General features: G+C 50.0%; 1 protein-coding gene across 2 annotated transcripts in view; it reads right to left on the bottom strand.

The window, feature by feature from the left end:
* Positions 1-24,247, bottom strand: part of TMOD1 (tropomodulin 1) — an 83,865-nt gene that overhangs the window by 27,703 nt on the left and 31,915 nt on the right. For both annotated transcript variants that reach the window (XM_040631643.1, XM_008707864.2), the window contains exons 3-4: positions 15,352-15,508; positions 8,441-8,560 (exon numbers count right to left, since the gene is read on the bottom strand). In XM_040631643.1, coding sequence (XP_040487577.1) covers positions 8,441-8,560; positions 15,352-15,508 — 277 coding nt within the window. The remainder of the gene's footprint in view (positions 1-8,440; positions 8,561-15,351; positions 15,509-24,247) is intronic.

Here is a 24,247-nt window from a genome sequence, read left to right as displayed (position 1 = left end):
CCTCAGGGTGGACCCTCAGTCACACAGCACCCCCTAAGTCTGCTCCCTGCTAAACACTGTCTCTCATCTGTCCCACCTCCCATTCTGTCACCTCTGTCCTGGCTGAGGCCCTACCGTTTTGTGGTTGTATTATCACAGCTGTGTAATCACTGCTGTCCTGGCCCTGGTCTCTTCCTACCCTCCCCCCAACCAGCATTCAGCACAGAGCACCCAGAAAGATCTTTCTGGAAATGCAGATCTGACCACATCATTCCTGTGCTCAGTCAGGCTTTCATCCACTCGTTTGTCCAACATTTACTGAGTGCCCACATTGTATGCCTGCTCTGGTGGGTGGTGGTGGAGGGAGTAGGGGGATTGGGGGGCTGGGAGAGAGTGGGGCTGTGTGTGGGAGGCAGCAGGGAACAACAAAGTCTGTTGGGGGAGAGAGAGGCTAGGCAGGTGCCCACACAATTGAAAACATAAGCACAGAGTACACGTGTTGGAAAGGAAAAGTCCAGTGCGTTCTGGGAGAAGAGAACAGAGGGACTTGGGATGGGAGGGATGAGTAGTGTTGTCTAAGTCAAGGGAAGGGAGGTAGAACATTCTGGACAGGCAGACAGAATGGTGGGTGGGAAAGCCCTCAAGCTTAGGGAGTGGAAGGCTAGGGCGGGGAAGGTAAACAGAAGACAGACAGAGCTGAGTTGGACTGTGGGGGACTGCCCCCCCCCCCGCCCCTCGCTGCGTGCTTGCTCTGGGCCAGAGAACAGGCTGTATGTCAGTGATTCTCAGTCTGGCTGCACTTTGGAACCCCTGGGGCATCTTTTCAAACTCCTGATGCCCAGGACTCCCCCAGACCAATTAACCACCATCTCCAGGGGTGGGGTCAGGCATCTGCCTTTTTCGAGGCCCCCTAAGTAGTTTCAGGGGGCAGCCAAGTTTGGAACCTGCCTGACAGCATCCCCCTGAATCTTCACAACAACACTGTGGAGTAGATTTAAATCAAATAGGCCCGTTCAGGTCCCGCAGGGTCTTCTAGGCTGAGGTAAGGAGTTTGTACGTCTTTCCCCTAGGTGCAGCCACGAAGCCACTGGAGGCCTTAGCAGGGCCTAAGATGGCCCGGCTCGGGTTCTGGGAGTGTCACTCTGGCTGTGTGTGGAGAACGGACTACAGCGGGAAGGAAGGACATGGGGACTGTGAGGCTTTGCTAGGTGAGGTGCCTCCCGGGTGGGAGGATGGTCGCTTGTGACCCTAGAGCCTGGCTTCACCAGCCCTCCCTGGGCCAGCGGCTTCGATGGCTTGTTCCTCACCCACCCCTTTGGGCTCTGGTGACACAAATGGTCACGGCTCGGTACATTCTCCCGCTTCTGCCAACACTGTCCCCTCTACTGGTGATTCTCTCTCCATCTGCCATGGGCGCTGCTGAAATGCCCCCAATAGGGCCGCTAGACTTAGCAAATAATACAGGACACTCAGTTAAATTGGAATTTCAGATAAGCAACAAATAATATTTGAGTATAAGTGTGTCCCATTCAGTATTTGGGATCTACTTATATCAAAACTTATTCCTTGTTTATCTGAAATTCAAATCTAACTGAGCATCCTGTATTTGACTCAACCACTCTACCTTCCCACCCTTCAAGACTTGGACTAGCACTTCCTCCCTCGTCTTCTCTAGTTTCCCCACGGACCCGCTGTCCTTATCCCAGCACAGTCCACACAGTGTTAGGTCAACTCGGTGCATGTGTGCTTCCTCTACTGGACTTTGGGCTTCCAGAGGTTGGGGAAAAATATTCTCTCTCTTCCTCCTCTCCTTCAGAATACAGTATTTGGTGAATATTTGCTGATGGATTTTGTGTTAATTTCCCTGGCCATCTCATTAGACATGCTTTCTAGTGAGACAGACAATACGAGAGCCCTTGGTGAAGAGTCAGGAGACCTAAGTTCCAGTGCTGAATATAACCCCTGATTCTGTGTGACCGGGGGCAGGTCCCCAGCCCTCCCCGGGCTTCAGCCTCCTCCGTGCAAGGAGGGGTAAGGAAAGGCCATTGGTTCTCTAGCCCAGCTGCACGTACAAATCACCCGCAGCTTCAAGACAATATTGGTGCTCCTCCTGGACCAGCTGATCTGAATCTCCGCAGATATATTTTTAATCTCCTTGCATGATTTTGATGCTCAGTGGGGGCTGAGAACCGCAGGATGAGACGATCTCAAAGCACTTCTGTTTCTCACATTCTAAGAATCCTCTCTGCTAAAATTAGACTCTCCTGCTCATCACTGAGGAGCATTGATAGGGAGAGACATCTGCATTTTTTAGAGCTCTCTGGGCTTTAATTTAGGCTGCTTCTACGTGGGCAGTGGGGGGCCAAGGCCTGAGTCAGCAGCGGGGGGTTCGGCTCACTGGAAGCCACCTTCTGGAGCTGACTCTTCTGGCTCCCACAGGCCGGTGTGTGTGTGGGGGGGTGGTTCGAGGTGGTTCTGGGCTGCTGTTGGGACCACAGTTTGGAAAAACAGTTTGGAAAGATTGCTAAGAATCAGAGGAAAGATGTAATCTCCTATGGCCGGCTGGTCCTCCTGAGAGGTACAGAGAGGGGCGAGATGGAAAATGCATTCTGTGCTCCATGCCAGCTTCCTGTAATGGTCCAGAAAGGGGGGCAGGGAGGTCACAAGGAAGTGCCTGGGGACAGAGGAGAGAGATCTGGGCTCCATGCTGGGCTTTGGCACCAATTTGCTGGGCAACCTTGTCCGGGACACTTCCACTTTTTTGGGCCTCAGTCTTCTCACCTATAAAGGGGAGTATGTTTGAATGCCAATCTCTTACCCTCACATAGCACCGAAGAGTCACACAACATCTTATCTTTTTTTAAAAAGTATGTTCAGTTAGCCAGCATATAGTACATCATTAGTTTTTGATGGAGCGTTCAATGATTCATTAGTTGCGTAGGACATCTCATCCTTTTATCCTGTTTGATTTTTACAACAAGCATCCAGAACAGGTGCTCCGGTGTTCCAGCAGGCTCAAGAGGGAAATGGTTTGTAAAACCTGCTCAGTGAGGACCCTCCTGGCTTCAAAGTGAGTAGTCCCATCCACTCCTCCGCAAACTAGGTCATTAGTAGTTCCGAAGTTCTAAAATGTCCCCTCCATGTCAGAATTCTAAGAACAGACAACACGCCTATTCTAGGAGGCAATATACATGTCAATAGCCGTCCTCAGAGGAAATGAAACTATTTGCAGTTCAGAGGAAGTTAGGGTTCAAGGAAGGACGGAAGGAAAGGGAAGGGAGGAGGGAGGGAGGAGGGAAAGAGGAGGGAGGGAGGGAAGGGCCCAAGGAAGGGAGGGGCAGAGGAGAGGGGAAGGCCTTGCGGTGGGAGGGGGCACCAAGCAAAATCTCCATTGCTGAGTGGAATGCTTGGGGGCTCTGATCCCTCGGCCCACCTTAGGCACCAAATCATGACTCTCCCCTTGCTTGGTTTTGCACTCACGTCACCGGAAGTCAACGATGGAGGAAAATAGCACATCAACATCTCCCGCTGCTTCATTCTTTGTAGATATTGGCGAGGCTGAATTTAGCACTGGGGAACATGATTTTTTTTTTGAAAAGACCAGATCTTCCTCAAAACTCAAAAAGGACTATTTTTGAACTCTGAAAAAGAACATCGAGTTCTCTTTCCTCTTCTGCCTTGGCAGGCTTCACTCAGTTTGTAATTCCACTTAGGATGCAAGATCGCAGCACACATCCCGGGCCTCTCCAGCTGCCAATGGCTTGGCCGCTCTGGGCAGACAGCAGGAAGGTGTTTTCCTGCATCACAGAAACAGGTGGGAGAAGCCAGCTTCGGCCCAGGACTGCGGTGCGGTCAAACCGCTGCTAGAACAGCCACGCCCTGACCCCGGCAGAATATGAGGAAAACCAGTGCCTAAGGATGTGACAGGACCCCAGAAGCTGGGGATGGGGGGGCCAAGACTGTCTCTGAGAGTCATAAGAGCTGGGGGTGCCAACTGCCCGTGGGGGTGGCCTGGGGACTAGCCCTTCTAAAGGAAGAGTCTCTTCCCCCCAATTCCCTTTTGGGTCCTGCTCCCGCTGAAGGGTCCCTAAAGGTGAGCCAGGATCACATCTCTGACTAGGGAGGGGAGGCACTGAGAAGGCCAGGCGCTTGCAGTGGACGCCCAGCGGCCTCTGCGTTACCACCCAAGGCTGCAAGCCAAGAACTCAGCACTGTCAGGGCCTGTGCATTCTGCTCCTTACCCTGAGGTCACACTTCTCACGTTGAAATTTATACGCTCTGGTCTGCCCCCCTCCTCACACCCCGGGTCCCCCAAGGCAGAGCCTAGATCTGACGCAACGGGCACACAGTAGCTTGACGATGCACGCGACTCCACATGTGAATGAGCGCGTGCACGAATGGTGCACAGACCAGAGAACAAATGAGCAAACAGGAGTCCACCGCTTTGTCTTCCCTGGGCCACACGGGAGTCTGCTGGCCACACATCTGCTGGGTGTCGCTCGACATCTTCCTATCGCTGACGAATGTCAAGCCTGCTGCATGAGTACTGAGCAAGCCACTCAGAGGGGCTCAGAGCCTCTCTCCTGCTGTGTCCCCCCCGGGACACGTCTCCCCCACTCCCCCCAGTTCACCCCTGCTCTTCTTCCTGGTGGTTTAGCTTCAGCCTCTGCCCTCATCTCCCCCCTGCCCCAGCACCTAACCAAGCCCCCTTCTGGCACCCTGTCCTTTCTCTGTGCGACACTCACTCTCATTTCTCACTTCTTATTGGCCCAAGTGTTTGCTGAATGTCAGCTCTGCAAGGGCAAGAGCCAGCTGTCTCCGTGTGCTTCTCTCACCGGGGCTCAACCAGAGCCGGGCACACAGGGCAAGACACTGGATAAATGGCTGCTGAGTGTGTGAACAAGGGGACAAAAACTAAGTTACTGGGAAGCTCTGCCTGGGAGCCGTGTCCCGAAGACTAGAGATGGCCCGCAGACCCTCTGCCCTCCTCTCCTTACTGTTCTTTCTCTGCTGAGACATCCACACCCATGGCTCCAGCAACCCTAGCCTTGAGAAGGGATCTGAACCCCCAGCTTGCCACGCCAGACACTCACACAGGGTCCCACCTCTACCTCCTGTGATGTCTTTGAATAGTCCCCTGGCAAAGCAGCTCTCCCTGCAGCCCCCGCCCCCGCCCCCCTGCCCCCAGCTGTCTTCTGGCTCCTCAGGCCTGGCGTCCTTCTGACATCTTGGCCTCTCGGCCTCAGGTCCAGTGCTGGGCACAACTGCACCTCAGACACAGTCCCCAACTCCACCTGAGCCCTTGGTCTTACCTGGGCCTGCCTCCTACATCCCCCCACCCTCCGAACACCACCACCTTTCTGCCTAAACCTTCGCTTTCATCCGGCCTCTCCCAACGCTCCCCTCGGCCCCACTGACCCTAAGGGGTCAATGCCTTCCTGTGACATACAGAGGCTTTCCTAATGTGGCCCCACCCTCCCCCCAGCTGGCTCCATGGGGCTTGGCGGTGCGCCCTGTCTTGCCCACACTCTGTGTCCACCTCCCCTCAGAAGAGGGCTTCACCTGGGTTGGGGTGGCCAGCGCTCTAGGAGGAGCAGTGTGCCCTCGAGGGAGCTGCCTGGGTTCAGGCCCCATGGGCAAGGCGTTTACTGTCACCATGCCTCCTTCCTCCATCCGTCAAACAGGCACAACAGTAAAACTTACTTCTTAGGATTGCTGCGGTCAAGAAATGCAGCAAGGTACTAGAAGTGACTCCCACAGCACTGGCTGTACCGTGGCGGTCAACAAATATTCCATCCCTCCTTCCCCAGAGCCCCTGCCACCTTTCAAAGGGCTGACACACAGCGACAGGCACCCAAGGTTAGCCGGCTGACACGGGTGTTGGCTTACAGCTGCCCCTCTCCTCTCCGGACAACGGAAGGGTATGGTGTCCTGAACAGATAATAATAATTAGCCACGCCAACAAAAATAAAGGGAAATCGTTTCCAGAAATCAACACAGAAACTTAGCGCGATATTGCAGTTCTATTTTGGCATAGGAACTGGCGGTTCTGACAGTGGAGTCATTCGATAATCCCTCTGAGCTGCCTAATGAGGGCAGTGACATCACGGCCGGGGATCAGAGGAGAGGGGCCGCGATAAAAACAGCCCCAGGGTGAGTCAGTGTGGGGGTGCTGGGCCACGGTGTCACCCAGCCACCTCCCTGCTGCACGGGTTGGCGGGAAGTCAGGCGGACCCCCAACCACGGAGATGGTTTGCTGGAAATACGTGAGCATCATGAGGACTCGAATATGATTTTTGTGGCTTTTAGTAAGCCAAATCTTGAACCGCAAAGCAAACCAGTGAAGTTCCCGAGGTAGGCTTTCCGTTTCCATCTGGGAGAAATACTCATTGCTTCTGTACTCGGGGTGAAAACGAAAGCCTTTCTCTCTCTGCCCTGACTCCCCGTAAACCACTGTTCTTTCCTGAATGCTCTGGGAACGAGTGGTTTGACTCAGAATCTATACATCGGCTCTCCCCATCACGCACTCCCTGGGTCCCTGCAACCTGGCTTTGGCCCCCAGGCCCACACGGGATCATAAGAGTCTTCTCACTGTCCCTCCCCTCATGGTTCCGCTACAGACGAGAGCCACCCCCTTCCCGCGCCCCAGCACAAATGCCACCAGGACTCATGCACAGCACCCACGAGAAGCCGGAGGCTGTGAGGAGGCAGAAGACAGCTGCAGCCCGCCGAGTCCCCTAGCCCTGTGGCCTCACTTGGCCTCTGGCCTCACATAGCCCTGGGTCTCCCCGCCAGCCCTGAGCCCTCATTCTGCCTTCCCAGCTCTTGCATTAGGTTCTGTCTTGACTTGGTTTTGGTTCCCAGGCCATGTGTGGCTTCCTGGTCCCCATCGTGAGTAGCTTCACCCCATTTCCACTCCTCATCTCTTAAAGTCTTCTCCACTGGGCAGGGCATTTGCCGCCAGAGCCCCAGGCACCCACCTGAGGGTCATGCTTTCGGCCTGGAGCTTGACAATGCTAACGACACCACAGATCTCTCTGCATTCCTGAAGACTTGCAAGTCCAGCAGTCCCCTCCTGCGTGGCCCGCAGGCACCTCAAACTTCAAAGATCCCACAAAGAACTCAGTCCTTCCCCTAAAACTGCTCATTTCCCACTGTTACGGCCTGAAATGTGTCCCTCAAAAATTCACAAGTTGAAGTCTTTACTCCAGAACTTTAGAATTTGCAGCTGTATTTGGAGATAAGGTCTTAAAAGAGGTAAGTTGTAAGAAGACTGTTAAGGTGGGCTCTAATCCAATCCGCCGGGTGTCTTTATAAGACGACATTAGGACACATAAGGGCGCACCAGGGACACCTGCACATAGGGACACAGTGAGCTGTGGTCATCTGCAAGTCAAGGAGAGAGGGCTCAGCAAAAACCAAACCTGCCAACATCTTGGACTTTTAGTCTTCAGAACCGTGAGAAAACAAGCTTCTGTTGTTTCAGCCGTCCAACCCGTGGTATTTTGTACGGCAGCCCGAGCAGACCAACACACCCATCTTCATTAACGGCACCACCATCCACTTAGTCCTGGAGCCAGAAATCTGGAACCTTCCTGACTCCTCCCCCAACCTCAGTGTCACAGGTGGACAGTCACAGCTGACTCTATCTTTTCTCTCCTGTTCCCGCTTGCCCCGAGTCTCTTCTTACCCTATCCGCACTCCTGTCCTGATCTGGGCTGGGTGGTTAGTAGCTCCCAAGTCCGCAGACTGAAAAGACCACCTCCCACGCTCCAGGCCAGGGAGCACGACCGCATTGGGTGTGCGGGGCGTGCGGCAGCCTGAGCCCAACCCTCGGCGGGGCTGGAACTCAGGGCACACAGGCAGGGACCAGATCGTAATAAGGAGACAGGGGTGGCAAAGGGCTCTGAATATCAGGCCACCGTCTGGAGCTTAAGGGCTGGTTGTGAAGGTTGTATGGACACAATTTTGAGATGGATAACGTTGTGCAAACATGAGATGAAGGGGCGAGCTCCTCAAAGCTTGGATCTCTGAGCCTTGCAAGGTTGTACAGTGAAATGGCTTTGCTCCAGCCCTTCATGAGCCTCTCAAACCTGAGCTGCCCACACCCTCTGCCTTCCCCCCCTCTGTTCTCTCTTCTCAGGTGGTTGGGCAGGGTTTGACGCAGTGGCTGGGAGAGGACCTATGCCGGCCCTCCCTGGGTTGCTCCCACATCTCTCTGGGATGGGCTCTCATGGCAACAACAGGTGGCTCTGTAGAGTGGTAGGATTGGGTGGTTTTATTTCTATTTTCCTCACTATGGTTTTCGATACTGGGTTTTTGTCTTAATATTCGTGGTCTCCTCTGGTCCTTTTTAGAAACAGCGAGTGTGTTCATGCTGCAATAAACCATCCAAGACTCCCTGCAAAGGCAGGTCAAGCCCTTCTGGAAGACATGCGGAAGCTTCTGGAAAGCCTCTTACCGGCGATGTCACAGAGTTCCGCATCTGAGGCATTTGCCAGCGCTTCCTCCAGCTCTGGCTCCAGGGTCACACTTTCCAGCACGGGATCCATTGGCTTCTGCTTGGGGACCCAGACTTTCCCTGCAAAACATGAGGGCCCGTTACAGAGCACACAGCTACTCTGGGGCCGTCTCTGGTGACGGCCCCAGGTGGGCTGTCCCAGGACCCTGTGGGTTCCTCAGTGCTCAGACTCGCAGGCTTCAGGTTTCTCCCTCTGGCCACCCCATGCCAAACCAAAAATCAAAGCTCTCCAAGAGAACACCTCTCACATTTGAAAAGAAGGACTTTCAACCTTGGCCAAACTAGATTGCTAGCTATGAAAAACACGGGTTGTCAATCAGAACAACCTGCAGGTAGGCCAGAGCCACAAAAGAAAAATGTTACCGAATGTCAGGCTCTGGAATACCCTCACCGAGGCTCTGGATATGAGAGAAAAATTTAGAAACATTTCTAAATAAAATAAACAAAATACTCTCAGATTATTAAAAGAATAGGGAGCAAAAATGTATCCTTGCCTCCTGGGACATTATATTTTTAAAGTGTCAGACTCATGACTGGACAAGGGAGCAAAGAGGCACAAAAGGACGGTCACTGCATGGGCCACCAATAGGCGGTTGTTGAAAAAAATCACAGGATATCTATACAATGGGGTTCCTGCCATTATTATAAAGGATGATGGAGATGTCTGCTTCTGAAGCAGGATATGCCCAAGACCTAATGTGAGAAAAAGCAAGTCTATAAAAGAGCATGAACATTTTAATTCCATGTATGAAAATTGCATTCATTCATTCATTCATTCGTGCACTAGGTATCTACTGAGTGCTTGCTAAGTGCCAGCACCTTTCTAGGGGCCAGGGGGGCAGCACTGAACAATTTATGACTTAGTGAAGGGAGACAGACAGTAAACAATCACGCAAAGGTATCACGTGGTATGAGGCATCGCGGAGGAAAATAAAGCAGAGCGAAAGACTAGGAGGTGCCAGGCTGCAGTCCGGTCGAGGCGAGCACTGCTTTTTTTGGGTAGGGTGGTCAAGGAAGGTCTCACTGAGATGATGGCCTATGAGCTGGGACCTGACAGAGGGAGGACACATGCCCCGAAGATCAGCTATGAGACAAAGATGCCTGCCTTCACCGTGGCTGTTCAATGTTGCACTGAAAGTTCCCGTCACAACACATGGACAAGAAAAAAAAAAAAGGTATCCGACTGGAAAGGAAGAAGTAACATAATCTGTTTGTAGCTGATGTGATCTAATATGCAGAAAACCCTGAAGAGTCAACAAAATGGGACGCCTGGGGGGCTCAGTCGGTTAAGTGGCTGCCCTTGGCTCAGGTCATGATCCCAGGGTCCTGGCATCGAGTCCTCTATCGGGTTCCTTGCTCAGCAGGGAGCCTGCTTCTCCCTCTGCCTGCTGCTCGCCTTGCTTGTGCTCTCTCTCTCTCTCTCCGATAAATAAATAAATAAAATCTTAAAAAAAAAAAAGATTCAACAAAATGCCGTTAGGACCGAGAAGCACTGTTCGGAGTAAGTTACAGAGTACGAGATCAATGTGCACAAATTGGGGTGTTTCTGCACAGTGATGAGTGATCTGAAGGGAAAATTAGCACAATAATTGCACCTGCAATAGCATTCAGAAGAAGAAAATGCTAGGGGCGCCTGGGTGGCACAGCGGTTAAGTGTCTGCCTTCGGCTCAGGGCGTGATCCCAGCATTCTGGGATCGAGCCCCACATCAGGCTCCTCTGCTGGGAGCCTGCTTCTTCCTCTCCCACTCCCCCTGCTTGTGTTCTCTCTCTCGCTGGCTGTCTCTCTCTGTGTCAAATAAATAAATAAAAAATCTTAAAAAAAAAAAAGAAGAAGAAAATGCTTAGGGATGAATTTAACTGAGGAGCAGAAGGACTAGGAAACATCGCCAAAAGAAATTAAAGAAAACCTAAATGAACAGAAAAATAATCCCAAGTTTATGGACTGGAAGACAATATTAAGATGGCAATACTGCCCAGATTCAAGGCAACTCTTATCAAAATTCCAATGGCTTTTTTTTTTTTTTGGCAAAAACAGAAAAGCCATTTCTCAAATTAATAAAGAATCACAACAGGTCCCAAAAAGGCAAAACCATCTTGAAGGGAACAAACTTGGAGGGCTCAGACTTCCTGATGTCAAAATTTACTATAAATTTAAAGTGTGGCATGGACAAGGATGGACATATTGACAATGGGAAAGGATTGAGCATCCAGAAATAAACCCATAATGGAAAACTGATTTTTGACAAGGGTGCCAAGACCATTCAATGAGGGAAAGACTAGTTTCTTCAAGAAGTGGTGCTGGGGGGGGGTGCCTGGGTGGCTCAGTCAATTGAGCATCTGACTCTTGGTTTCTGCTCAGGTCGTGATCTCAGCATCCTGAGATTGAGCCCCGTGTCAGGCTCCACACTCAGCGTGGAGTCTGCTTGAGATTCTCACATCCTCTCCTTCTGCCCCTCCCTACCACACNCTTTCACTTACTCTCTCTCTCTAAAACAATTAAATACATCTTAAAAAAAAAAGTGCTGGGACTGGACATCCATATGTAAAGGATGAAACTGCACCCCTATCTCACACCATAGACCAAAAAATGAACTGAAAATTGATCAATGACTTACATATAATAGTTAAAACTATAAAACTCTTAAAAGAAAACCTACACATAAATCTTCATGACTTTAGATTTGGTAACATATTCTTAGTTATGACAACAAAAGAAAAAAAATAGACCAATTGGATTTTATCCAAATTTAACGCCCTTGCTCCTCAAAGGACATTATCAAGAAAGTGAAAAGACAACATACTGAAATCACATATCTGATTGGGTCCAGTATCCAGAATATATACAAAAATTTCACAACTCAATAACAAAAAGTAAAACAACCCAATTAACAACGGACAAAGAGCTTAAAGATATTTCTGTGGAGAGGATATACATATGGCCAATAAGCACCTGCAAAGATGCTCACTATCCTTGGTCATTAGGGAAATGCAGGTCAAGACCACGATGAGATGCCACTTCACACCCATGAGGACGGCTACGATAAAAACGGAAATGGAGAGTAACAAATGTTGGCAAGGATCTGGAGAAACCGTGGCTCTGTAAAATGGTGCAAACACGGAATTACCATGTGATCCAGTAATTCCACTCCTGGGTATAAACCCCGAAGACTTGAAAACAGGTACTCAAACAAATACCTGTACAGGAGTGTTCATAGTAACACTAGTCACAAGAGCCAAAAAGTGGAAACAAACCAAAATGTTCCTCAGCAGATGAGTGGGTAAACAAATTCCGTAATATTGTTCAGTCATACAAGGGAAGGAGTGGGTCTCAAGAACAATATGCTAAGTGGAAGAAGCCAGATACACAAAGTCACATAGTATATGATTTAATTCACAGGAAATAGAATGAGTAAAGCCATAGAAACAGACTGGTGGTTGCCAGGGGCTGGGGCAGCAGGGACTGGGGAGTAACTGCTTATGGGGCAGAGGGTTTTATTTTGGAGTGAGGAAAATGTTTTGAATCTATATACAGGTGGGGGGTGCACAGCACTGCGGATGCACTAAATGCCACTGAATTGTTCACTTTACAATGGTTAATTTTATGTTATGTGAATTTTACCGTTTACCTCAATTAAAACAAAACAAAAACCCTGTTCACTTTGGCTATTGATTGAGAATCACCTGAAGGGGGGTGAGGATGGGAGCTCAGAGCTGGTGAAACTGGAAAAGGGCAAAACATGCAAAGAAAACAAAATGGTTAAAAAGAAAATCTGCTGTAAAAATGACTGATGCAATGAGTAGGTTGGCCCTTCAATAAATGTGTCAGACCTGTGGTTTCTTACACCCCTGTGGCAGGTGCCTCCAGCAGGGGCAGTGGCTCAAAGACACAAGAGGGGCTTTGGATTTCTATCCTTCCTTCATCTTACCGGTTGGAATGTGGATGTGATGACAGGAGCTTCAGCAGCCAGATGGACCATGAGGACAAGGACATATTGCAGGGGTGGCACAATGAAAAACTGGAAAACGTATTGATTGCTAATGTCACGGAGGATGCCCTACCAGCCCAGAATGCCTAACCTTGCAGCTAAGTGAAGGAAAGTTAAACTTTTATCTTGATTAAATCTCTCTTATTTTCCTTTTTCCCTCAGCACGTCCAGTCAAATCTAATTCTGCATGGAGAATTCAATATAATTCTGCATTAAAAATATTCTTCATGAAGCTTTATTCTGATGCCCCCACTTGAGTGAGAGTGAGTGAAAGTCCAGATTCCTCAGGACTTTGTGCCAGTTCATGGTTCCACCGCATTCTGTTTGGTCTTGTGGAGACTGGGGTGCTCTTTCCCCTCAACTTTGGCTAGTTCTAGGCCCAGCACTGGGTAAATAAACGCTCAGTGAGGACTGGACACCATGGCCCTGAGTCTGCCTGTTCAAGCCGGAAGGTGTCCTTCCCCAGCTCTCTGATGAGACCCCCCCCCCCCATTCAAACTGTACAGACTCCAACAATCATCACGTGAATACTTCATGATGAGGAGGCTGGTGGCGGTGGTGATGGTAAGTCTCCTAGGCGTGTCACTGTATGGAAACAATAAATTCTAGCTACCCTCCTTGGGTCAGCGTGGTTTTTCATGAAGGCCGCCAGGCTCCGGGAGCCTGGAGCGCTGTTCCTGGCTCCACGCCAGGGCGGCATTCCACGGAGGGGCAGCAGGGTTGGTCTGTGTACCGCCCAGATTCCCTTCCCCAGCCCCCACCCCCGATCTCCAGCTTCTTCCCTCACAGGGCGGCGGGTACAAGGGGCCACGGATGCCAGCAATGACTCACCCGCAGTCCACCCAGGTATGCTCCTGACTCTTGGTGTCCCCGTTTTTCAAATGTGCAGGTGGGACAATGGGAGGCCCCATTAAGGCCGCATGAAATCCAGAGATACTATGTTTATCTGCTGCACAGAAATCACTCCTTGTGCACAGGTGCCTTACTTAAAAACCTCTCGTGCCCGCATTCTCAGCCGGGCACACCTGGGCACACCCGGCCCTTATGGTCAAGGCCTCCTTCCCCTGCACCAGCCCCGCCAGGACGCCTCAGACCACACAATCCTCCTGACGTTCTGTAATCCAGATGCTCCCTGGGCTTCCTTGAACTTCCCAGTTTTCTGTAAAATCTACCCTGAGCTCCGAGCCCAGGGTTTGTGATGGCTCAAACTCCCCCCCCCCCATATGAGGCTACCTCTGTTGCTTTTTCATTTGATTATCACACGACAGGGATACAGAGATAAGCGCCACAGACCTGGACTCTGGGCTCACCATGTTTCTAATCTTGGGGGTGGGGAGAATGAAAGAGACTGCAAATAAACAATTACTCAATGAATTCATTGATTAGAATTAATGCTTTCATTCAACAAATGCTTACTGGGTGCCTACTACGTGCTAGTACGTATTAGGTGTAGATGAAATGATGAGCCAGACAGATCTGGTCCTTGTACTGGTAGGGCTTACACTGTAAGGAAGCAGCCCACGAGATTCACTTAATTTAACTTAATTTAACTCATTCACTCAACAACTCTCTGTGAGCCCTACTGTATACCAGGCCCTGTGCTGGGTGCTGGGGTGCTGCGTGAGCAGAACCGGCCTGAGTCCCTGCCCTCACAGGGCTTACAGCCAGTGGGCGACACGAGACATACATAAGGAGAACATGATAAAGGGGAAATTGCTCTGAAGGACACATATGCAGGCCCCTGAGATGGAGAAGAACCCAGGGGGAGCTGAAGGGACTGCGTGTCCTAAACAGAGTGGACGGGAAAGGCTCCTCTGAAAGAGGAGACAGTACAGTTGAGACCAAATGGATAATAATAGCTAGTACTTACCTAGCATTCGCTACGGGCCAGGCGCCCGGCTAAGTGCCTGTTATATATCTTAACTCAATCCTCATAACAACCTCATGAGGCTGGTAATATTATCTTCCTCAGCCCCATTTCACAGAGGAGGAAACGGAGGCACAGCAGACTGAAAAATGTACTCAAGCTCACAGAGCTAGTAAGTGGTAATGCCAGGACAGCAGCCAGGGTACATCTAAATCCAGGCTGTGTTTCTAACCATGAAGCCTCTTATAGGGGAGGAAGAGCCAGCCATGAAGACAGCATAGAGCCAGACAGCAGGAACAGTGGTCCAGGCAGAGGGAATATGTGCAAAGGTCCTGAGGTAGAAAGAGCTTGGACTGTGTGAAGAACAGAAGGAGGCCTGTGGGGCAGCAGTGGGGTGAGTGAGGGCAAACACAATCCACGAGGACGGCAGAACAGTTTGGAGTGCAAGGGCGAGTCCTGGAAGGGTTGAACAGCCAGGGAGTGCCTCTCTGTTCTCTAGTCTTCTAGATGGCTTGCCTTAGGCTGCGACAGAGAGTCTTAGAAGGACAGATGAAGGAGGGGATGTAGCTGCCAGAGGAAGGAACACGGGGAAAGAGCACGGACAGTGAGGGCAGAGGTCGGTGATCTTGTTCCCGGTTTGTGCAGGACGGACCCTGTGCAGGCCTTATGTCCTGATGTCATGGTTAATAGTTTCTGCTTTCGTTTTCAAAGGCGTCTACGTTTGTATGAAAAATAATCAGGACACCCTGGCTAAAGGGGATTAGAGGAAAGTTTTGATGGTCTGGGAACGTATCATGCTTTCCTTAGTTTACCCAAAACTTCGCTATTATCTACGTCACGCATTGAGGCCTTTGGTGTTGGGTTTGTGAATTTGAGCCAGGCAGGCACAAGGGTAAGGAGGCCCAGTCACATACGGCTCAGCACAGGGCCTGGCATACAGGTGGCACTCGACGATACATGGGGAGTGACGTATTCATAAGAGCAACATATGCAGTACCTCGCTTTTCCCCTGTGTAGGGGACCAGATCTTCTCGGTCTTTAAACTCCTTTGCTTGCTTTTCCAAGTGATCCAAGAGCTCTTCCCTTTTAAAGGGGCCCGTGGGCGCCTTGGTGGTCTGATCCTTCTGCCTCAGGCCTGCAGGTAGCAGTGCGTTCTACAGTGGAGGTTGTGGGGCCGGTGACACAGAGAGAGGGAGAGAGAGAGAGAACGAGAGAAAGAGAAAGAGAGTGGTCAGCTGCTGCAGACTTGCGTTTCTCCCGACATTCATCTTTGACCGATGGGACTTCAGAGCCCATCAAATCAATCTAGGTCGCTCATTTACACGTGAGGAATCTGACACCCGGGAGGGGCAGGGACTTGTCCAAGGTCACCCAGCAGATGAGGGGTACAGCTAGGCTAGGACTCAGACTCTTCTAGAGTCTCTAAGCCCTCAATGCTTCTGAAGGCAAGGGGGTGAGGAGGCAGCTAACACAGGGCTTGGCATACAGGGGAACCCCCAGAGCACCTGTGAGCATGAATACGATTCACTTGGCATTTGGATGCAGGACGGTAATTATAGCTATTGCACATACGGTGGCTGGGGCGAGAAGCAACCCAAGGGCCTTGAGTTAGGGCCCTGAGTGCAGAATCAGGCAAGAAGTGACAGACCCAATAACCAAGCGGGAAAGGCTCAGCAGAGCTGTGGGGTGGGTGAGGCGTGCTTTCAGGCTGCAGCCCTGGACAGCCGTCCCGGCGGCTTTCCACCCTCCTGCCAGGCCATGCGCGTGCCACTCTGGCTGTTAAATATTTTGAGCGTCGCCCTTGGAGATGGGTGTCTCAAGAAAGATAGCATCAGCCAATCATCGTGTTCCTTCTTCAAACATGGTTAGGCTTCTAGGTGTGGGCTTGCTACTAAAGCAGACTAGAATCAGGGTAGATTTGAGTCATATAGAGTTCCCTTACCTCAGCCCCGCCCCCGTGCCTTAGAGATTCAAAGAAGTTTATGGTTGCAAAGATGTTTAGAGATTGTCTAGTGCACACACCTTCCCTTCCAGAGGAAACTGAGGCCCAGAACAAGGAAAGATTTGCCCAAGGAGTTTCAGGGACAGATCTAGAACAAAAACCAGGGTCCTTCTTCAGATGCGGGGGAGGAGGGCAGTCTTCACTTACAATCATTGCTCTCTCCCCACCGCCTTTCACGCAGGGATGTAGTGGAGGATACCCAGAAGGCAGAGGGGAGCAGAATCTCACCCCACTTCTTGCCACACCCCCAAACCGGCTCACCTAGAGAGCCTTCCCACCTCCAGTCTCTGTACCATCAAAATGCCTAGCTTCGGCCACCCCCACACAGTCTGGATCCTTTGGAAAGCCCCCTGTGAGAGGGGATGGTATCACATATAAGAAGATAGCTGTGGGCCTGGCCACTGAGAGCGAAAGCTGAGGAGGATAATACCGCTGCTTAGCCGCAGTATGATTTTTCACAAGATATTTTACCGCCATTTACCACTGCAGCGCTGCTCCCCTCGGAGCCCTGGGTGCAAATGGCCCCGGGCCCTGAGTCAGCAAAGACGTTTGAGAGTTGGGTCATGTTACGAGACGACGGCCAGTAGGTAGAAAATCAAGCCATGGCTGATTTGGGGGTGAGCATCAGGAATGTAAGTGATGCCACAGACACCCCAGTTTCCCTGAAGCAGCGGTCCTCAGGTGTTGTCCACCATGACACGTGGGATGGGTGAGGCCCACAGGTGGGGCACGCTTCCGTGGGCCTGTCCCGGGCAAGATGGGGTTTGCTGTGGCCAGCTGCGTGTCCACCCCTTCTTTCTCGTGGTGGGGCACTCCCGGTGACTCAAGTGAGAGAGAGAACCACCTAACTGTCCTGCAAACCTCCACCTGTGATTACCCATTGGGAGCAAACCAGATTCTCTGTGACACGCCTGCACCTCACAGCTGACCGCCCCTGACAGGCTTACGCCCTGGCCTGATGGAGTGAGGACTCCAGGCACGTGATCTTGGGCAGGTCGCCTCATCTCACCGGGCCTCAGTCTCTATGGCTATAAAATATGAATAATCATGGTTGCTCTCTCGGGCTTGTTGAGAAAGTTAAATTAGATAATGCAGGAAGGGTGCTTTGCCCACTGCCAAGCACCCCCAAATTACTACTTATGATCAGATCAAATACATTTTAACAGGAGGTGGGTTACCCAAATATGAATGTTGAGATGGAGATGTATTATCCAAATAGATCTCAAAATTAAAAAAATGAAGAAGTACAAATATAAAATGAAGGAAGCACTGAAAGCAAGTGTTTTCCCAATGATCCCCACAAAGGAAGACCTGACAGATTTTTGTCACTGTAAAGGGTTTTGATGGCAGTTAGGTGCTGGGGCACGTGCTGGTCCCTAAAGGCTCTGTGATGGGAGAAACCGACAAGGCTATAGCTGAGGGGAAAAGGGTTTGCAAACTTGAATCTCTTTTGGGATATATCTGATAGAGGCCACTGATTTAGGTAAAGTAGGGATTCTGAACCTTGGCACAATTAACATTTAGGGCTGGATGATTCCTTGTCATAGGGGCTGTTCTAGGTATTGTCAGCTGTTTACCAGCACCTGTGTCCTCTACCTAATGGATGCCAATAGCACCTCACCTCCACGTTGTGACAACCAAAAATGTCTCCAAACATTGCCAGATATCCCCTGGGGGGCAAAATCACCCCTGAGAACCACTATTAAATCGAAGCTCATAGCATTACAATAGGAGAATAAAGATGTTTTTAATGTACTTGAAAAATATTACTTATACATCAGGTTAAAGTATGGTTTCATTTATTTAAATCTTTACTGAAAGCTGTTGATTTTTTAAGAAAAAAACTATCAAAGGCCCTTTCTAGCTTAGCTTATTGGGTTTTTTAAGTAGGTAATGAGAATATCAGCCTCTTTAAGAGCTGAAGTTTTTTTTTCCCATTATATGGTATATTTAATAAAACATGATACTCAATTAAAACCAAAGACAGTTGCATATTTCTTGAACTCCTGGTTGTTTATCTTTTTAACTTGTTTTCAAAAATGGCACGTGACCTCACATGACATATAAAAATTAACTCCACGTGGATCAAAGATCTAAATATAAGAGCTAAGACTATAAAACTTCTAGAAGAAAACAGGCATAAATCTCTAGCCCCTAGATTAGGCAATGGTTTCTTGGATATGCTTCTAAAACAATAAGCAACAAAAGAAAAAATGGATATAGTGACTTCATCAAAATAAAAAATGTTTATGCTTCAAAGGAGACTAGCAAGAACGTGAAATCCACCATTTGAGAGAAATTTTTTTGCAGATAATCTGTCTGATAAGGGTCTAGTATCCAGGATATATAAAGATCTCTTACAACTCAAAACATATGACAAGGAACCCAATTTAAAAATGTGCAAATGATCTGAATAGATGTTTCTCCAAGGAAGACATAAAAATGGCCAATACACCTATGAAAAGATGCTCAACATCATTAGCCATCAGCGAAATGCAAATCAAACCCAGAATGAGACACTACTTCACCCCCACCAGGGTGACTGTAAGAAAAAAGACAGATCATCACAAGTGTTGGTGAGAATAGTAGCAGGTTAGCATTATTCAGAATAGCCAAAAACTTGAAACAAAGTTTCAACACGTCCATCAAATGAGGAATGCAGAAACAGAATATGGTACAGCCATACAACACAGCACTACTTGGTGATAAAAAGAAACGCAGCAGTGATACACGCTGCAACACAGGTGAAACCTTAACACGTTGTGCTACATGGAAGAAGCCAGACGAAGGACTACAGTATCGGAATCCTTTTATGGAAGTGTCCCGTCTATAGAGACAGAAAGTAGATGAGTGGTTGCCCCGAGCTGGGAGGCTGAAGAGAAATAGGGGTTTCTCTATGAGGTGATGAAAATGTTCTAAAGTTGATTGTGGTGATGGTTGTACAACTCAGTGAATGTACTAAAAAAAACACTGCGTAGTATACTTTAAGTGGGTGAATTTCATGGTATGTGAATTATATCTCAAAGAAAGCTATTATTTAAAGATGGCATATGTTGGGGGTGCCCGGGTGGCTCAGTCAGTTAAGCATCTGCCTTCAGCTCAGGTCATGATCTCAGGGTCCTGGGATTGAACACTGTGTCAGGCTCCCTGCTCAGCGGGGAGCCTGCCTCTCCCTCTGCCCCTCCCCCCTGCTTGTGCTCTCTCTCCCTCTCTCTCAAATAAATAAAATCTTGAAAAAAAAAAGGCATATGTTATCTAGGGGAAAATTAAAAATGGCTAACGCTGTAGCTAAATGCTCAGGGACCGCCAGGAACAGAAGGCTCTTCGCGTGCCCGTGGCTGGTAGTGATGCTGAGACTGGCCAGGCCGGAGCTGGCCAAATTTGCAGTGGTGTCTGTTGGATGATATGATGAGCCTCACTATGTAAATTAGCCACGGAGAAGTTAAATGGGTGAGAAAATACTGCCTTGGATCTTTCACAACTCTTAGAACCTAAGACTGAGTCTCAGATGCGGCCAGCTAATCGGTGAGGAAAAGCGCTCGCACAACCGTTCTGTCGGCGCTCTGACCAGGAGAGCATTTGGTGAGCACATACGTGTGCAGATGTCTCTTTCATTCCCGGAGTCCTTGTTCATCCAACAAACACCCCACGCGTCCAGGCCGTGGGCTAACAGGCAGGGCCAGGACCCCACAGAGATCTCTAGTTTGCAGCAACCGGAGAGAGGAGAGGTCGAGGGGGGAGCAGAATGAAATGAGAGCAGAGTGTCCATTACTGCCTGTATGGAAAACGCTGCATTGTTTTTGCTTTTCGAGTTAATCAGGATCCTAAATGGGGGTCTGCTTCACCGACTAGCAAACAGCAGTCTATTACTAGCCTCTATGTTGCCTGTAAAGGTTGTGCACTTCCATGGTGCCTGAGGTCACTGGAACCTCTAACCTTGAAGGAATTTGTCTCGTGCTCCTGATCTTAAGGTGTGCGCAGGGGAAATGTGCTGGGCAAGTGCCTCTCTGTATTAGTTCTACGGGAAGCGTTCGTCTGGCTCCCCCAGGGCGCACATCAGCCGGGCCTCAGGGGGACAGGTATTTACAGGCACAGGCCACACAGTGCATCTTCAGTCCACAGACAGGCTGGTGAGGGGTGAGATTTGCTTTGAGAGACAACCTTGGGCTCAGAGCATGTCTTCATGTCCTTCCTTACACTTGCAAATGTACTCCAGGGACCAGGGTGGCTCTTTGATCTTAGGCCAAAATTACATGTGTGAGATGCTTGGGAGCAGTGGGGACTGTGGCACACTGGGATCCCCGTGCCTCTATGCCACCCAGCTCCAGAATTACCGCCATGTAAGAATACGGGTGGTGCTACTAGATCTGCTCCTTTTTATGTGATTTTTAAATATTGACACAAAGTCCAAATATTTTAAAAACAATGTTCAGGTCACAGAAAACACATCTGCAGGCCAGACTGGGTCTGTGGGCCGCCGCTTTGCCCCGTCTGACCTAAGGTTCCTATCAGACTAGAATTCAGTGGGGAGAAAGTCAAGATATTCATTCATTTATTTGACAAATATTTACTCGAGAGTCTCTCCCGTATCAGGCTCAGGACTAAAGGAAGAAGAGGTATATTCATGAGTTTTTAATGTAGTGGTTTTAAAAATTATAAAAACACATGAAACTTTTAATATGTTTTTAAAAATAATCGTAGGGGAAAAATTAGGCAAGCTCCTTCTGTGGTTCCCTACTCGTGGGTTTTTAAATAGTGACTTCCTTTTAAATGCTGTAAAATTAAAACTTGGATGTGCCGCGTGGCAGGTTATCATCTTCTTTTAAAAAAGAATTTTATTTATTTATTTGACAGAGAGAGAGAGCGTGCGCGCACACGGCAGGCAGAGGGAGAGGGAGAAGCAGGCTGCCTGCTGAGCAGGGAGCCCGAAGCGGGGCTCGATCCCAGGACCCTGACATCATGACCTGAGCAGAAGGCAGATGCTTAACCCACTGAGCCACCCAGGTGCCCCCAGCAGGTTATCCTCTTAATCTTTCACACCTGCACTCCGGAGTCCAGTTTTCCAGAGCACAATGGAAACTTTGACAGATCCTTAACAGGCCTGTGAGGAACTCTATCATGCCAACAGGGGCCCATAAGGCCAAATATCAAGTATCTGCACAATTATCATTGCTATAGATAGTCAGGGCTCTGTCAGAAGCCATCCCAGCTAGGACCACTGTGGGCTGCTCAGACACGCACACATACACAACACGCAGGCAACACACACACACACACACACACACACACACACACACACACATCATGTATTAAAGGGGCTGCAAAGCTCTAAGAGAGCCTCTGGACCAATTCTTTCATTTCCAGGTGAGGAAACTGAGGCACAGAAAGAGCCAGAAAGCCAGAGTTTATATACAGGCGGCACTGTATATAATTAGCATGGCCAAGGATCAGTATGACCATTGTCAGGCTCATGGCTAATCATACATAAAATGTACCCTAGTCTGCTTCTTCACAGTGACAAAATAAACAAGCAACTTTATTACTCTTCTCAAAGTAGGGGCTCCTGGGTGGCTCAGTCGGTTAAATGTCTGCCTTCAGCTCAGGTCATGATCTCAGGGTCCTGGGATGGAGCCCCTTATAGGGCTTCCTGCTCAGTGGGGAGTCTGCTTCTCCCTCTCCCTCTGCCTGCCACTCTGCTCTCTCTATCTCTCGGTCAAATAAATAAATAACTAAATCTTTTAAAAAAAATAAAGCAACTATGTCTAAGGACAAGGGACTATTAAAGGTGCCCCCCATGGTCAGCGCTCCAGGGGTCCTGGATTCCTGTGCTGTGACTGGACCCCACACAACTCCCCAGAAGAGGACGGGCCATGCAGGACAATGTGTTTACTGCATACTGGGAGCAGCTGAGGGCCAGGGAGGGGAAGGGCCTAGCCTGAGGTCATACGCTGGACTGAGAGCCCGGGACTCTTGACTTCCAAGCCACAGAAAGTGTTCCATCCCACCTGACAGCCTTCCTCTAGGAACAGATCCTGGAAACCAGATGTGGTGCGTGCCGTGTGAGAACCAGGCTTCCTCTCCGAGTGTTAGAAAGCCAGAACTCACCTCTTATCAAACTAGTCTCGGTTTACAGATGGAGAAACTGAGGCCCGGCGGCATGGCCTTCCTGTCCTGGGGTAAGAGTGAAACTCAGGAGGCTGAACTGCCCAAAATGCCGACCGACTTCTCTCCCCCTCCCATTTTAAATGACCTAAGCCTATCCTAGCTGCCCCCCCTTTCCACCACATCAGCAAGGCCAAATATTTCATAGGCCAGTCAGTCACACAATTACCTGTTATAGGGTATTTGGCCAAAGAAAACATTTTTTTAACTGGACATGAGGACTTTCACTTTCCAGTTATCTGCCAGGTCAGTTTCCCTTGTATAAAATGAGGCCTTCTAGCCCCTCAGGGCCTGGATGATATGGAGCGCTCTGCCTCTGTATTCCTCTCTAGCGGCTTCTAGATTCCACTAGAAATCATTCAGTGGGGCTTCAACAGAGCTTGCTTGCTTCCTTCCTTCCTTCCTCCCTCCCTTCCTTCCTTTCTAGATTTTATTTATTTATTTGAGGGGGGGGGGACAAGAGCACAGAGGGAGAGGGAGAAGCAGGCTCCGTGCTGAGCAGAGAGCTGGACATGGGGCTTGATCCCGGGACCCTGAAATCATGAGCTGAAGGCAGATGCTTAATGGACTGAGCTGCCCAGGCCCCCCAGCAACAGAGCTTTCTTGTCATACGTGGGGAGACTTAACCCAAGAGTATAGCAGGGGTGAAGGGGGCCACGCCACTCACTCCTCAGGCACAGAGGGGACAATGGGGTCCAAACCTCTAAGTGCCCCTCTCTCTTCAATCATACTGTCACCCCAACACACTCAGAGCATCTCCTTCTCTTCCCGTTCTCTCTAGAAAGATACAAGCCTTTGGCTTAGCTGCCCTGACCTTGCTACAGGACCAGTGAAACCCAATAGTTGCTACTTCCCCCAGTCAACTCTTTCAGGGCGTTAGAGCTGACGTCCAAAGGTGCTTTTGTGGCCCAAGTCCAGTAACTGTGGTGGGGCCTATTGGTCATAACAGCACACTTTATCTCAGTCTGGGGTTCACGGCACAAGGTGGGCCAAACCGTCCCTTCCCCGTGTTCTGACCTCTTTTTCTGCCTTGCATATAAGAAAAATGTTCCACATTCCCTGCTGTGCTGGGTCCTGGGCATCTCGAGAAAATGAATGTGTGATCCTATCCACGGGGCTCACAGCTACAGGGGAAACCACGTCCAAGTGTGAACGACTGTACTCGGCTTCCTGGAGGAGGTGATTCCCGAGCTCAGTGGGTCGCAGTGTTGCAGGCAGGAAAAAGCCAGGGCAGGAGGACAGAGAGGAGGGTGTTACAGGGGACAGAAAGCACATCACAGACAGGGTGTGCAGAACAAGCGGACATGGCCTGCTGGGGGAAGGAGTGTGGGTGAGGCTGAAGCTGCAGGGTCTGAAATGTCTCCATCCTGTGCGTGCCATCCTTGTTCACGCTGCCGTGCCTCCAGCCGGGAGCATCCGAGCAGCCTCCAGGCTGGCCTCCCTGCCTCGCACCTCTGCCTCTCTACTCCCTTCCCCTCCCGTCAGCCAGCCGGACCTCACCAACATCAGTGTCCGACCGTGTCCGTCCCCAGTACACTCACAGATGCTCAGTGCCTCCACTAACCTACAGTCACAACCAAAGTCATCAGCCAGGTATGGAGAACTTTCCATGATTTGACCCCGATCTACACCCACTCTTCTTCCCGTCTTCAAGGATTCCAGGTCCCGGCCTCTCCAGGCTGCTCACATTCCACAGCCGCACCCTGCTCTCACGTTGCCATGCCTGTGC

Source organism: Ursus maritimus, unplaced genomic scaffold, assembly GCF_017311325.1.
Source record: "Ursus maritimus isolate PB19 unplaced genomic scaffold, ASM1731132v1 scaffold_17, whole genome shotgun sequence".
In the NCBI taxonomy this organism is placed as follows: domain Eukaryota; kingdom Metazoa; phylum Chordata; class Mammalia; order Carnivora; family Ursidae; genus Ursus; species Ursus maritimus.
This window is presented reverse-complemented; position numbering and strand designations above follow the sequence as displayed.